The 17034-nt window shown below is 44.9% G+C and overlaps 1 protein-coding gene across 5 annotated transcripts in view; it reads right to left on the reverse strand.

Annotated features, from left to right (window-relative positions):
• The window catches only part of MYCBP2 (MYC binding protein 2), a 1909483-nt gene that overhangs the window by 432430 nt on the left and 1460019 nt on the right, over positions 1-17034 (reverse strand). For all 5 annotated transcript variants that reach the window (XM_078657470.1, XM_078657469.1, XM_078657471.1 and 2 more), the window contains one exon: positions 7354-7514. In XM_078657470.1, the coding sequence (XP_078513596.1) occupies positions 7354-7514 (161 nt within the window). The remainder of the gene's footprint in view (positions 1-7353; positions 7515-17034) is intronic.

The raw sequence follows: 17034 nt of genomic DNA on the forward strand, positions 1-17034 counted from the left end.
CAAAGCACAACAGGATCTGAGCAGGACCTATGTCATCCTGTGCGCTCAGCATGAAGAGTTTGGCCTCTCACTCCTTGATGGCCTTGGCATGCAGGAGGTCAACTTTTGCACATGATTTTGAGTCATGCTTGGGTCCCAGAAAGAACAGACAGACATTGAGGGGGGTCCAAGAGCAAAACAGGAGCAACATGCTTTAAAATCTGAAGTTTTGAGGGTAGACATTCTTGAAAAAACTGCATGTTAAGAATATAGAGAAAATGTTCCGACAAGAGCAATTCTGGCCTCTGTGTGGAAGGGCACAGAAGAAGGATCAAGTGTGATGGTCTGGAACCTTATATGACTATGATGACACATCCAGGGGTGGATCTTAAAGCAACACCTATAGTCGCAGGAGAGCTATTTTAACCTCCCTGGTGCAGTCTCGCACCTGGAGGAGATTTAATAGGTGAGGACTCAAGGAGAAAGGAAGTCTGCGGGTGGAAATATCCATCAGAACGTGAATTTATCAGTGTATGGGACCAACCAAACATGAAGGGGTGTAAAAAGGGTGCCATTTTTTACTTCTTGCCACTTCTATAAAGGGATAATAGAAAAAGACATGGCAGTGAGCTTTTTATCTATAATTTCTGAATTTATGTTTGTTAAAAGTGTTTGTTGAATCATGAATCATGTTACTACCATGAAGATCAGCACTTCCAGAATTGGTCACAGTGAATGGCCGATTGCAGCATTGATACCAACATAATGAGCTTAGGAACCTTCTTCAAGTGGGACATTAATCATCTCTTTACTAGTAAATGGCAAGGAGTAGTTAAGATGTACGAGTTACTTACCTTCGGTAACAACGTATGTGGTAGAGACTTTGTCTAGACGCAGATTCCTTACCTTTTTATTATCCCCAGGCGTCAGACTGGATCCGGATTTTTTTTGCAGCAGCACCTCTGCGCGCTGGGGGACGGCCCCACAAGACCCCCCCTGACGTCGTCCACGGACATGACGTCAGCAAGGTCATATAAGTCCCTTCTGGCGCACTGACATCAGTTTTCTACGGAGAAACATTTCCACGGCACAAAGCAGAGCCACCAACAAAACTGTGAACGGATGGGAACAGTGTGCGAAGGAGGAAAAAATCTGTAAAACAAAGAAATTGGATGGTGCATAACACCATCATGAAGGACAGTATCAGACACTGTCTACTTACAAACCAAGAAGTAAAGGCAGAGCATCTCTCTGAGAAACAACCTCGCAAAGCGAAGCATGGACCCTCCCCTGACGCTGAGTAACCAGGGAAGAATATCTTGACAGACAAAAGGTAGACTGTTATTACAACATAGAACTGTGCTGGCCAACAAGGGCGGAGCACAGGAAGAACAACAATCTACTGTGAGAAGGCAGTACAAGAACTTCACTTCCCCTATAGTAATGGAAGGCGACTGTAGAGGAGACAAGAGCCCTAAGTCGATGGAGGAGGCGGGAGGGAGGGAAAGCAACAGGAGAAGACCCCACACTGGAAGGACCAGAGTGGAGAAATGCAGAGAAAGGGAAGAAGAATCTATTGGTGAAGATGAAGCAAAAAGCACCTCTCTACAGGAAGAGAAGCCACCTGGAGGGAGGCGGCTGCATATGGCAATTCTTAAAAGGGTCGCACCAATTTGAGCACCCGGGATGAAGACCAGTGCTACTGAAAGGAGGCAAAGTGGAGAAGCCCACCTGGCAAGGTCCGCACAGAACGGGGAGGATGGGTGGGCGTTAAGGAATCTGCGGCTAGACAACGTCTCTACCAGATACATCGTTACCGAAGGTAAGTAACTAGTACATCTGATAGAGACATCTAGCCACAGATTCCTTAACTTAGAATAGATACCACAACCATACCCCAAGGGGGAGGTGGGTCTGCGACAGAACTATCAGAAAGTGCCCGATAGCACTGAGCCGGCCACAGACTATGGGGAAAGCTGTGGCAGTGCAGCCAGTCAGCAAACCAAGCAGCTTGGAGAGCGAAAGACAACGGGAGGCAAAGTATCACAAGACTGCCAGAATAGCGCTAGACCATACCCGTGTGAGTATGAGATGTAGAAATGGCACTAAGCCATATCCCAGAACGGAAGCGAGAGTTCATAACGAAGAACTACTCCCAGAGCTCAATGGTGCACTAAGTTGACACCAACGAAAGCTAGAGGACAACATGGAGGGACGTAACCAGAGCCTAACATGTGAGCCCATGCAAGGGAGGCCGGACAGGCAGCATCCAAGAAGCGAAATCAAGAGGCAGGAACTGATCAACGTCTCAGAAGTACAGGCGAGAACATAAGGCACACTTAGTCACACGAAGGCGACAGGGGCGGACAGCACCACGCTGAAGCACACCGAGGCGAGAACATGCATATAGCAGACCGCTACGGAGACAAGGTGGCCTAGCTAAGATGAGTACAGGACTGCAGAACAAGGCAATTTGAAGGCCAAGGGGAGAACGCACCCAAGGGAGACAGACGCAGGGCACAACACCTGGGACGTCCTTCATCAGAGGAGCTGTACTGCAGGCACACAAGACACAGATTAGGGTGACACCCAAAGGAAAAAGACACATCTGAGGCACCGAAGGTGCCTGTAGGAACCGTGAAGAAGAACACGCTTAGCTGTTGAGAACAAAATCAGATCTTCAGATCACCACCTCCGACCCTGGAAGGGAAATTCACTCCCAAAGAAGAGAGGGACTGTGCAGTACATGAACGGGATCGATAAGACCCCCAAGAAAAGAGCATCCAGAAGCGGAGGTCCACCCCAGGGAGCGGAACCCTAGGAACCCCCCATTGCTGAAGATGCAGGAAAAGGCACTGAAGTGCACTATGAACGTACAAAAAAAACCCACCACTGTGCAGAACAATGGCAAGGCACCTAACTGCTCCACGAAAAACGGGGATATAGGACCAGACCTCGCAGAAGCAAAGAGAGGTGGAGGTGTGTAAAAAGTGATACCCAAGGGTCAATCTGTTGGTGTATATTATTATTATGTTATAATATATATATATATATATATATATATATATATATATATATATATATATATATATATATATATATATATATATATATATATATATATATATATATATATATATATATATATATATATATATATATATATATATATATATAAAAAAAAATTTTTTTAAGTGGCGAGCCCCGAGACCACACAGCTGCGAGCGCTATAGGAGAAACACACCCGTGGCAGGAGGCAGCCTCATTTTGAAGCGTGTTGAAATACACTGAAAAGAGTTAGTACAAGGAAAAAACCTCTAGAAGAGGAGAATGAGGCACAAACGCAAGGCTCAAGCAAGGCACTCATGGTGTGTAGGAGGCAGCACCAGAAGCACAGCATTGAAAACCGTCCAACAGTAAGATGAGGGCATCAGTAGATGTAGAGAGCCCAAAGAGACCTCCACGCCTGCCTGGCGCAGAGCGGAGGTACACAATAGCATCCATCCATCTGGAGTATATCACACCCCCAAGAAAAACAGGGGAACGCCTCTTAGGGTAAACCACAGTCAGAGGACAGAACACAAACAACCTGTGGAACACCGACACAGTAGACTTCCTGCCCAAAAACGCATAGTCCAACTGGTGGACGCTAAATGAAAGGGTAACCACCCCAGGATATAACAACTTGAGACCTGCTAAGTCCAGACCTATGGGGGAGGGAGAAAGTCCACAAGGAGACTCTGAACTACCGAATCGGCGTGGGTATCAAACAAAAGGACCACATCAAAGGGCAGGTCAACAAGGCGTTCCCGGATATTCTCCGGGAAGACGCCATCCGCAACCTAGCATGGTGTCGTAGTGCAACCGAACCAGCCATAGCTCGGCCTAAGGAATCAGAAGTATCCAGGGCCGAGCGGATAGTAAATTCCGCCAGATTGCGGCCGTCAAGGATAATATGGAGGAGGTCAACACGAGCACCCACAGAGGTGGAAGATAGAGGAGACTTCCCATTGAGCAGAAGTAGCTCAAGCCAAGACACACACTGTATTGAGTGAGCGAAGAGCTGTGCTAGTGGAGGCAAAAATATTACGACCCCATGACTCCAGCCATCTGGACTCCCGGGACGGAGGAAGAAGCAGCTGAGGCAAGGAGGGAAAAGCAGTTTTCAGAAGAAGCCCCTGAACGTCTGGATGAACAAATAAGCAAACTGGATCGTTTGGAGCAGGGCGGTGGAGGTGCATGCTAGAACGAGCCACTGGATCACCAGACGCCGGCTGAGCCAAGGTGCCCAAAAGGGCATCATAAAGAGAAGTTTCGAAAGGTAGAATCGGCTCAACATTCCCCGAATTGTGGTGGAGGACATTCAACAGAGGGTCAACAGGCAGGGGGACCGAAGGGGGCTGCATACTCAGAATGCGGGCGGCCAAGGTTACAACTCTTATAAATGCAGCATCAGCCTCGGTAGACCGAGGAGGAGGGGACAGTAACTCATCTGTGGGTGAGGGCTGTAAACTGAGCCTCCCACCCCAAGGGTGTTATCCGATGAACGGAGGGTGAGACTAATGTCCAAATGAATTAAGCCCCATTGATGAATGAGGGTCCTGATGGGGCTCCTGAGGAGGCAGTGACTCCGCCGGAGCCACAAATTCCAAGGGGGAGGGGACAATGACGGATCCGGCGTCGCCTGACGTTGGGGTGACGCCAAACTCACCCCAGAAGCCAGGGCGTCCTCGACCGGCGCCGACTCAGCCTCAACCATGACAGGCTCCGGTTCCAAAGAAAGGAACGGTGCCGGAGCGACAAGCCTACGGCACCGGACCAGCACCGACAAAGCCTCCATCACGACAGGCTCCGACTCCGAAGTAAGGAACAGAGTCGGAAGGCGGCCTCCGAAAAGGCAGCCGCCAGTCCGGAAGGCCGAGGTGGACTCAGAGTACAGCTGCAAGCACCAGTAACCACCTGCGACACCACAGGGAGCTCCACAGGACTATGCGGCGCGGTAGAGGTGCTATGGGTCGAAGAGGGGGACCCAGCTGGGCCGTGCCCTGACGACGCCATATCTCCATCATCCGAGAGGCAAGGGGCTCAGTTGCCGCCGGGGGCGAACCGCCCCGGCGAGTCCACCGGAGACCCTGCACGTAGCGGAGGGTCCGAGGATGCCCCAGGGAGAGGAGGGGACCCAAGGGAGGCCTGCAAGGCCGCAGCATAGGCCGCCATCTGGCTCCGAGTCGCCCCCATGCCAGGAAAAGGCAAATAGGGGAGGGACAACTCCCAGGGGCGCACGTCCAGGGAAATCCGGGAACTTGTGCCCCCGACAACAGAAGGAAAGGAGGTCGAGCACCTTGGCGACACGCACCGGGACTTACCAGGAAGGTGTGGGTGAAGCCCACAGGAACCAGACGGCGACTGATGCCGCAAACGGAACCCACTGCCACGGGACCTGCCACCGAAGAGGAGGCATGGGGCCGTGACGACTCCGACCGGGACAGGCGAGCCGAAAGTAGCTTCATCCGGCTCTCCCGACGGGACTGTGGCTTGAGTTGTTGGCAGGCGTCGCAATCCGTTGAGTCGTGGTGTTCGCCCAGACACCACATGCAGATAAGGTGTGGGTCCGTCGTGGACATATGCCGCAAACAGGAGGCACACATTTTAAAGCCCTAAGGCATGGCACACTGTTCCAGACGCGAAGCGTCACAGGGGCCTGAAAACAGGCCAGAGGAACTGCTTGTTCCGGATCTGCGTTGCACGCGGAAAAGAAGGAAACTGACGTCAGCGCACCGGGAGAGACTTATATGACCTCGCTGATGTCACGTCCATGGACGAGGTCAGGACGGGGTCGTGTGGCACTCTCCCCCGGCGCACAGAGGTGCTGCTGCAAAAACTTTCCAGATCCAGTCTGACGCCTGGGGATAATTTTAAGCTAAGGAATCTGCAGCTAGATGTCTCTATCAGATCTTATGCTACACATTAATTTTCATTTGTGTCCCCTCAATTTTGGGGTGAAATGGTTGATAGATTTATACAAACTACTAACTTGTACACACAGTTGTCTAGCTAAGGGTTTCCCAATGGATGCATCTCCTTCTGTATCAAATGTAAAACACAGTAGAGAGTGACCCTGTTAGTTATCAGACTGGCCTGGCAGAGAATAGTCATCCAATGCGGGAGGGCCAAATTCCACATAGTTAGATGGCTAAGGGACACGGAGGAATGATCTTTACCAGTCAGAGAATGAATAGCTACAGTGAGGAATAGTGCCAGATTTACAGACTGGAAAGAAACTCCATATGCTATATATTTCCATGTTTACTGGCTCTCCCCTTAGGGAAACAAACTAAGATGCAGCCTTATATACTTGTTATTACAAAATATAGGAAGAAAGACTTGAAAATACAATTTGTTCTTAATATGGCAGTCGATAATCCAACTAATGTGCTTTTTTATCTGACGCCCAGGCTTTTTGCATCCCTAGCCTTCACAGTGCATGCTTTTGGTATTTGTCCAAGGGCTGATTATTCAATGTGCATGTACCAATATGTTTAAGCCTTAACACCCTTAGTAGGGAAACCATTTCTGCACACCGAATTTGGAACCAGGTGCTTCCACAGCTAAAATCGCTTCATGAAGCACACCTGTAGTCTGATTTGTGCCTGGGTTATCGAATTGCGAGGTTTGATTGTCATCCTAAATAGACTACTTTGTTGCAAATCTAGCTACTTTGACATTCTCCTCTGCGCGGTCTCACTCTCATGAGACCATGATGGCATAAATAAAGCATTCAAAGCCTCCAGAAATGGAACAACACGTGGCTCTGAAGGTCCTTTTGAGTGTGTATGCAGCGCACACTTCATTAGATTCTGATGTAGCTAAATGCTGGTATTGTCCACTCATCATTAAACCATACTTATAAATATCCATGTGATGACAGCTTAACAATTTGCTTGTCAAAAAGAAAAAACTCCCTTGTTTTTTTACATACCTTTCTAAAGTTATGACATTTGATTGTTTGATGTTTATAAACAATTTCGTTGAGCTACAGTCAGTAAGACTGTATGGACTCCTTAACAGCTGGAACTAAAAGCCTATTCCGGTTCAAACAAGTTTGTCCAGATTTATTAAATATGAATCACAATCTTAAACCAACCACCACATGCTGTTCGAATTTTCACAACAAACAATGGATAGTGAAAACTGAATTCTCAGACAAGGTGAAGAATGTAGCTCAGAAGTCATTTAGTGTTGGATGAAAATAATAAAATAATGGATTTTGACACGTCCTTAGCATGAAGATTATGTGAAGAAAGGCATAAAAGTATCTCAGAGTTAACTATTCGTCTTTTGTATCAAACAAAGGTTTAAGAATATGATACTAACCTAAGTGCCATTTGCTGCAATGAACTTCCACTTGGTAGGGACATCATGAGATCAGAGATGGTCTGGAGCAGGCGGTGGAAAGTGTAAGGCAATGGCTGTGCTGCTTCTCCAGCAATTACTATGTCTGATAGTGGGTGTTCGCACACTCTTGTATCCTTTTCCTAAAAAAGAAAACATATTAATTGTGTTACTGATGTACATAATATTCTGAGCGAGAATAACATACCTATGTAATTTAAGAATTTCCACCGCAGTAAAAGGCAGCTGGGAAAGAGCAACAGAGACGGCAAAGGCTCTGGCCAAATGAAAAATGATTCCAAAGAGTAATGAATATAGAAAATATAGTTAACAAAACTGTAAAAATCATGGCGAAATATACCTGGGAAAAAGCAAACGGCAAAAATAGATTACACCTTGTGGGTAAAAAGGACAGACAACAGACATATATATTGGGAGACTAAAAAACAGATGACAAGAAGCAAAAGCATGCTGGCAAATTGCTGAGACAGACTAAAATGAAAACAAAGTAAAAGAGTAGCGGGGAACAGAACAAAAGAACAAAATGACAGGGGAAAGAATATCACAGGACAGTCAGACATTGCAACTCTGCGGGAGGCATAGACAAAAGTTGGGACACACACAAGAAACTCTCCTAAAAAAACAATTGACAGGGTAGTGTAAACCACTACGTCACAGTCAGAAAAAGAGGCACTCTGAGAAACTCCCTGACCGTGCACATTTACATTTTAGAAATCCCTAGGGTAGGCTGTTTGAATAATGCCACAATGTTTTTTAACGCCAAACTGGATGACTACTACTGAGCAAGCGTCTGCTTTACATTCATATTTCTATTCAGCAAGTTTGAAGTGTTGGAAATGGAACACAAGAGCCTCATCCTTTACGTGAAAAAATGAAACAGCCGGATTGCACGCGCTATGTTCCCAAGGGATTTAGCACTTTGTCAGAGTTTAAGGTTCTCTCATTCTCTTCCAAGTGTTCATGTAATTGGAAGAACATTTCTCTGTTTAGGACTTTTATAAAACCAGATTGCAGAGGCTAAGGAATCTGGCTTTGAGTGCAGTTCACTTGGAATGCCCAGGCTACATGGACTAAGGACTTCATGCCGTAACACGGAGGAATCCTTGAAGTTTTCATAATCCTTTCTGCCACACATCTATGCCTTGCTTTTCACATTCACAAGCATGATGGATACCAATATCCTGTTTCCATCAGAAATGTGGTCCAGATGCACCTAGTTAGTGCTCAAGCACTGTGGTTATGGCAGAATGACAAGATGCTGTAAACTAATCCACGCAATTACACACATATTTGCCCTTCCACTAAAATCATTAATCACATGTGATGGAAGGCAAGAATTGCATTAACTTTAAATAGTTCCTAACATAGGTTTATGTGGGGACTGAGTTTACTTTCTTCCTTCATAATATCATATGGCAAGACCATCTATTTCAGATGGGTTCTCAATTGTCCCTAAATGTCCTAATCTTAGGAAAATCCCTAGCAAAGATACACACTTTTTAATAACCTATCAGTGTTTGCTGACTTCTAGCAAAGTACCTGGCCATGGGTCCAGGGATAACTACGTCACAAAGTCTACATTCACATCTGTGACAGTTTCTGCCTAATTACCTTGCACCACTGACCTCTCATTGGAGGTATTAGAATAATGAAACAATTTTACAAAGAGTAAAAGCGACTCTGCACAGGGTGACAGTGGAGGACAGTAATGAATTTCTGAAGAATATGTGTACTCATCAAAAAAGGCATTGCCAAGTTTTGGAACAGAAGTCCTTGCATGGCTTGGAATCGGTATTTTTCCACCACTGAAAACAATATATGAATACATGGAATTACACTATCAGGTTTAGCCCAAAGAGGGACTTAGCTCTGCAATGTGGGGGTGTCCCAAATTGAGGGATTATCATATGCAATGCTAAGATGTGAGTGGTGGCAGCAGCGTTATTATAACTCATGGGCAAAGGCTTTTTTTACCTATTGCCCTGTGGGGAGATTGGCAAAATGTTCTCTCTGAAAAAGATCAATCCAGTACTCCTTTCAGGAGGGTTCTTTGACTAATATTATTTTTGATGTCCTTCTCTTTTAGGTCTTGCAGCCAAAAAGCACAAGTATTACAAGTTTATCAAAGTTGTGAAAAACTAGGCAAGGAAACTTAGAAGAACCACTGAACAACCCAAGGTTAATTCTTCTTTTTCACTCTCGCTAAAAGTAAGCTTAGCAGCTATGAGGCAGTAATCAACAAATGAGTTTAGGGATATGGAAAATTCCCAAACGGACCCCCACACAATCACCAAGTCAGATGAACTAGTAAAGAGAGCATATATATATATTTTTAACACCTATCATACAAATTACCAAGAGTAAACTAAACCAGGCACTACACTGCATTTGCTGATAATACATGTAGGGCATCTGACTATCATCGTGCTCAATTCACACAGCCTGCAGAGAGTATAGTAGAGATAAAACAAGCTATAATAGCGCTTACATTGTAAATTAGGAGGGTTTCAGTAAGAATGGATATGTGCAAATACTTGAGTCAAACTTTCGCAAACCTAATTTGTGGTTAAATCTTCTTAAATAATCAAGAGAGGTCCCCTTAACAAGGTAGGGGGAAATATTGTTCAATACCTGCCAGAAGACAACAAAGGGTTTTCCCACACAGTCCCAGATTTTAACATACCTTCTTTGGGGTAGGGAATACATTTGTTTTTGGACCCACAAATGTGGTATTTTTTAACTTTTCTTTACTTCTGCTATAAAAGAACACTCCCTTAAAATGTATCATAGGTAGATAGGTGTATAGGGACCCCCCCACTATTTAACAATGTAGTGCTCCCGCCTATACGTTGGTAGCAGCACGCCCCTGTACATAGAGGACAGGGATGGACCCAATGATGAAGCATACCACCAAAGGGAAACCGGTTGGGTGAGGGTTTTATGAAAAGAAAGAATCTTTTCCTTTTGTTGTCTTCTGTAAGGTATTGAACAATATCCCCCCTTCCCTTGTTAAGGGGACCTCTCTTGATTATTTTTAAAGTGCAGTGGAGGACAGGTCCCTACCTACCTCTACTCTCCCTCCCTTTGTTTCAGCAAAATCTTCTTAACATTTGTTTGCAAAGCTATCCATGCCATACACAAATTCTTCTAACAGTAGCTCTAAAGAGGAACCTATTGCGTGCCCACATCTGAATATCTCAGCACAAACTCAGAAGGTGCCGACCTAAAAATGCAAGATAATATAGATTATCATATCTCTCTTTCCCATTCCCACAGACATGCAAGTGTCTCTCATGCTTTCAGGAAGAAGAGAATTGCCCCAGTGAAGGGAAAAAGAATTAAGGGGTGAGATACTGAAGTCCTAGAAAAATCATTTCAAACATGAACATATGACTGGATCATCTTGAGCTGGATTATTTTGTAATAACTCAGATGATACAATCATTTTTTCCTAAAAGTTTCATTGCCAAAAGAAGAGAGATGTGAGTAACACTGACCAACAAGTCTCGGAATTCATGATTGAACTCAGCAGTTTTCCCAAAGGGGCCCAGTAGTATAATTTAAAGCCTGGTAATGACAGCCTTCTATGAAAAAGTGGCAATTGCAGCCATATGCACACCTAGATGCCTTCCAAAGAAAAGATGCCATTAAAGAAGGACTTTTCAAAGACCGAAGAGATAATATAGTATGAGGTTGCCTGAAAAAGATATAATAATCTATGCAGGATGCACATCTTGATGATGATAACCCAGATTATAAGTGACAGCATTAATCTATGAGGTTTGCACAATTGTTTGAGCCCTGGACCTTACGAGAGTTGATATGCACTCTGACAAGTATGTGCCCTTCTGACATATAGAACTGCAAGAAGAAATGGGTGTCAGTTTTCAGGTTGTAGTCCGCTAGCTACTTAAAGTACTGAATTAGGTTAGTAATGATTTGAATGATTTGATTTGACGAAATCGGTGGTAAGTATTAATATGAATGATACAAGTAGCAACATTGAACCCTACCAATGGGTAAAACTGTCCTTCCTCACTAAAGTTTGCAGTGCTGTGACAGTGAAGTATACATAAGGTATTTGTGGTTACTTTTGTCTCTAATGATTTGACAAAGTGATTTAGAATAAGTTGAGAATGTTAGCTTTTAACCTTGTGAAAGCCCCCGGCCAGGAAGGCCACAATATTTTGACTGTACCATAAGGAATGTCATTACCCTGCCAAATTAATCAAAACTAAAGTTGACAACAAGATATTCCTGCTGAGTTACTCTCTGAATCTTCAGAAATATGCTACAGACATAAAATGGATACTTGGTCCTTATTTATTGAATAGTTATTATAAACCATCTCAATACACATAAAAACTAGCTCAGAAAAAAATTAAATCATTTGGTAATGGACAACAATTTGTTGTTATATGAGTGGCAACAATCATTCTCTAAAGAATAAGTTACTTACTTTTGGTGGAGCCTTCTCTAGTAGAGACAGGATCTAGCTGCAGATTCCTTATCTTAGAATTCTATGTCAGGACCTGAGGCTTCAGATTATGCTTCTCTTTCTTTACTGAGAATTTCACTGGAGCCAATCAAAACACATAAAACTTTAAACTGCATATTCCGTGAGCCCCAACAGCCCACTGCCCCATCCAATCATAGGGATCATGCCTCCCTAGATAATTTAATTTGAATATAGTCTTTCCTCTTTCTTTGCTGCTGTTGCAGCCGAGCTAAGTGACTTAATTTCTATTGATTTTGCTTATTTGCATTCGTGTTACTTCATTGTAACTGCCTGTGATTTTCTGTTATTGTAGCGGTGACGGAGCAGACACTGCTCTTCAGGGCTTCTTGTATAAACAGTGCCCCATCACCTTCCCAGCGTGGGGTGGGAGCGGGGAAATCAAAGCGGTCGGTCCGCTCGGAGCGAGGACATAGTCACCTTTTTTTGCTGTTCTCACACATGCTTGCGGGGCTGATCCGGGTCCTCTGAGTCTCTGATTGGCTTGGCATGCTGCACACAGCAATTTCCAATATTCCAGTCCCCAGAGAATGCCAGACAGGGTGAATAAACGTTAATTAAGGGCTCTGCCTTAGGGCCTTTTGTTGCCCGATTTTAGCGTGTCACACTTTTTTACACCTGCTCTGGGGCTCATATCCCTCAGAACATCTTCTAGCTGCTCACTGTATTTTTTCCTTAAAGCAGCATGGCCTACTACGCTGATGAGGAGGAAGGATATATGAAATAAACAGAAGCGTTTTATAAGCACCAATTGAAACAGACGTTGGTGGAACCACTTGAAATTCGTGTGCAGGATCCATTAATCGATCCCTAATCAGGGCCTTGAGGCCTTTTACGCAACCCTTGGTCCGTTATGGACGGCGAGAGTTGAGCGGGTCCACTGGGGACTCCTTCACTGGCAATGTTGCGAACAATGAAGTGGGATTTGTTCAAAGAGCCTCAGGTGGGGATTCTTCTACTTCGCCCTCTCTCAGATTTCTACATATGTCTTTGGGACCATGTGTATGGGAGCACTCCATCCCAGGGTCCTTTGTGGATCTCGTGGGTTCAACTTCCCACCTGACAAACTTGTCTTTTAAGTCTTCTTCCCCACCTTCAGATTCGGACATTCCCCAAGATGATCCATAGCCAGCATCAAAACACAAACGCAAGACCCACTGATGATTTACTACCGGTAGGTCATAAGAACATGCTGTTTGAACCTGAAAATATTGTTCATCCTTGATCCACAGAATGGGTGCCCAGTATGGAGGTGGTGCACTATATTCAGGAAAGGCTGTGCAAATTCTTTCAGCATGAGGTGCACAACACCCTGAGATCGGAATGCCCTAGACCCATTCTCCTTGGCAAAGTGGTGGAAATGCCAGATTAGATCCCAAACATAGCAACCTTCCTTAAGAAGTTTGCAAAAAACTCCAAAAAGTGTCTAGACAGGACATGGAATGGATGCCAAGATAAATTGCTTTACCTTTCCTGCCCTCTCACTAAAATTCTAGAAGTGGCCGTTCAGGTGAAGGAAGCAAATTCACAGTTGGATCCGGATGAGATCCCCGAATGGGCCCAAAGAGCTTAGTGCCTCCTTGGCAACTCTAACTGTGCTATTTCCGGCGAGCGTAGGAAATCATTTCTAATGAGGACTGACCTGAAACTGGTGGAGTTGACCTATACAGCAGCGGGCACTGTGACAAATGGCTTGTTATTTGGAGACAAATTTGTTTAAAGACATAGGGAAGAGTGTTGCCAGATTCTCCACCTTGGACAAGGCCCAGATGTCTATGAAGAAGATGTTCCAAGGTAGCCTTTTTTCCAGGGCCTTTCGAGGACGAGTGCCAGGCCGTGAATTGAAACAGGCTTCCAGAGGTTACTGTCAGAGGGAAAGAGGTGCTCCCTCTGGATCCCCACCCACAATAGAGAAGTTCAAAAAGGAAGATAGCACAGATCGATCCGCACTCCTAGGGCTTCGTCAGTACAATCTTCTTGGTTCAGAAAAGGGACCTCGGCTTCTGGCTAGTCCTAAACCTCAAGCATTTCAACACTTTGATAGTGTATCGCCACTTCAAGATGGAGGGCATACACCTGCTCTGCGATCTTTTGCAAGAGGGAGATAGGATGGTACGGGTTAGACCTCAAGGACACTTATTGGGCAGTCCCAATCTCCCCAATCAGAGGTACCACCAATTTTTGTGGTGCCACCTTTGGTACGAGTTCAATACCATGCCTTTTGGTCTGTCCTCAGCTCCCTGGTGTTTCACCAAGACTCTTTGACCGGTGGTCCAGTATCTCCAGAAGCAAGGAGTACAATTGATTATCTAGACAACACTCTCGTCATGGCGCAGAGCAGGGACACGGTTCTTGTTCATCTCTCTTGGGCAGTTCAGCTCCTTCAGGATCTGGTATTCGTCATCAATTCAGAAAAGTCAGTCATGGTTCCTTCCCAAAATCTAGAGTTCCTGGGTTTTCAAGTAGATTCTGTCAAGGCCCAACTCTTGTTACTGTTTCAGAAAAGAATATCGATCAAGAAAAAGTTGAGGAGAGCGCTAGCCTCTACGACTATATTATTGAGGATTCTGGTTCGCTTTGTGTGTCAATTAGCGTCTTCCATCCAAGCGATATTTACGGATACCCTGCATTACCGGGCACTTCAGACATTGAAGATTTTGTATCTTCGGAAGTGATTGTCTTATTTGGAGCGAATGGAGCTATCATAAGAGGCCAGGATGGAGATGACCTGGTGGCTGGATCACAGGGATTCCTGGAACGGCAATGCGATTTTTGCTTCGGTTGCAGAGGTGATGAATAGAATCTGATGCTAGCCAATGGGGTTGGGGGACCAGGTGGGGCCCGGAGGAGACTGGGGTAGGTGGTCCCCAGACAAGCTTCATCTCCATATCAATTGTCTGGAGCTATTGGTGGGATCATTTGCACTTCGCACACTATCCGTGTGCAAGAAAAGTTGTTGCATTCTTCTCCAAATGGACAACGTGTCGGCGGTACGTTATATCAACTGGCTGGGCGGCATGAGATCTCCTCTTCTGGTGGAGATGGAAAAAGAATGTGATTGCAGACTGAAAGTCTCCCTTCCTACACGATTCCAGCGATTGGCAACTTCGTCCACAAGTCTTTCACAAGCTGAATCTGCTCTGGGGCCCGTGCATCCCGCCTGAATACATATCTCCAGATCTTTTACTTTTGGAGGCCGGACCCTCATGCAACCATCTACGACGCCTTTCTTCTGTATGTGTTTACCCCCTTCTCAATGATCCAGAGGGTACTCTCACAGGTGAGTAGACAGACAGCGGATTTTGTCTTAATGTCACCTTGTTGGGAGGCCCAGCCTTGGTTTCCTGTATCAATGTCATTATCTTGCGCACCACCAATGCAAAATATTCCCTTTCTAGACCTCTTCGACCGGACGGGTCTTCCACATCAGTTGGTGTCTCAAGGGTTCTTGTTCCTCATGGCGTGGAGACTTTCAGGTGACATTGACAAGTGCCAGGAGTTTTGCAGGACGATTTATTCTTCTTGCCTCAATCTTGAACTCCCTCTACGCACAATGCGATATGAGGCAGTTTGGCGCTGATGGGTATTTTGGTGTAATGAACAGAGTGTGGAGGTGTCCATATGATTGTGAATTTTCCAGCTGATTTGGCTAGTCAGGGTCTTGCCTACAGGACGGCTAACAACTTCCATTCTGCTGGTCAACCCCATTTGGATGGTAAACTTGTAGGTCAGCATACATTGGTGTGCAAGTTAATTAGAGGTATTCAGATGGTCCGCCCTCCTCAGCCGAAGTATTCTTTGTTATGGGATGTTGACCTGGCTTTACATTTCCCCAGATCTTGGTCCGCTAATGAAGATATTTCTCTAAACAGTTGTCTGCAAAGTTAACAATTCTTTTATGTCTAGTTTCCTACAGACATAATTCGGATGTAATAGCTCTGGAAAAACAGACAGGAATAGGAGCCACCTCAATGGCACAGCTCATATTGCTTAAAGGAGCAAAGATAGAGCCATTCATACCTATAATGAGGTTAAATCTGTATGCTTGGGGAAGTCAACCTGATTCGGGAATTACCTGAACAATTTACCTAACCACTGTGGTTCCTGAGTTGACACCGTTTGCTGTCTAACCATGACTGGTAGTTTCTGAAATACAGGTCCCTAAACATAGATACACTGTTAGTGCATGCTGATCTACTTTTGTATTACACGAGAAAGGAGTATGAGTGGACCCCACGCTTAGTGCTATCAGGAGGAGAAAAGTGCACCTTTGGATTTATCAAGATTCAAATGGACAGTACTATTCTATAAAGGATGGAGGTGGATCTTAGGATCGGTGTTTAAATTGGAAGAGGACACGTTTTTTATACATTGGGGCCACAACTATCATATTGATGAATGAGAATAGGAACGGAAACTTACAATACTAATCGAAAAATGTGTGGTCACACATCCGGGATACCATCCATCCGTCACAGAGAAGTGCGTGCAATTTAGAGAATATCCATAATCATATACTTTTGGAGAAATTGGTGACGAGCCTTGAGAAAGCCCTGTGGGCGAAACGCGCGTCGGCTGCTGTTTTCTTCTTGTGAACTGTGGAAATTAAAAGGCTGCTGTTTTCTTCTTGTGAACTGTGGAAATTAAAAACAGACCTCAACCTAAGAAGATCTGTCTAAATCACTTGATTTTCCTTTTTGAGACTTTTTGGATCCAAATTACATAGGGTGCTGAGACGTCATTGAACTATTTGGAAATCTACCTGTATTACCGAGTTTGGAAACAATAATATTGGTGTGCTCAGGTGTTCTGTGTGCCTACTTTTGTATCTGCTTACTTCAAAAACATCAATAAGTACTTGAATGCTTAACTGTGTCTAAAAATACTTTAGCTCCATTACATCTAGACACAGGGAACGGGATCTCCCATCACCAATGAGCTGGACAATAGAACTTTAAAAAAAACATGAACTCTAGCATTGACTGCATTGGGTGGGTCTTCGGTTTCAGGAGGTTTTTACTGGAAACACAGTAGACTGGGCTTCAACCCACTAAGCTGTACAGTTGGATCCCTCTGAGGCGGAAGCCGGAGGCTATTGTCACTGTTTTGATTTTAAAAAAACTGTC

The sequence above is a fragment of the Lissotriton helveticus genome, chromosome 8 (assembly GCF_964261635.1).
Source record: "Lissotriton helveticus chromosome 8, aLisHel1.1, whole genome shotgun sequence".
NCBI lineage: Eukaryota > Metazoa > Chordata > Amphibia > Caudata > Salamandridae > Lissotriton > Lissotriton helveticus.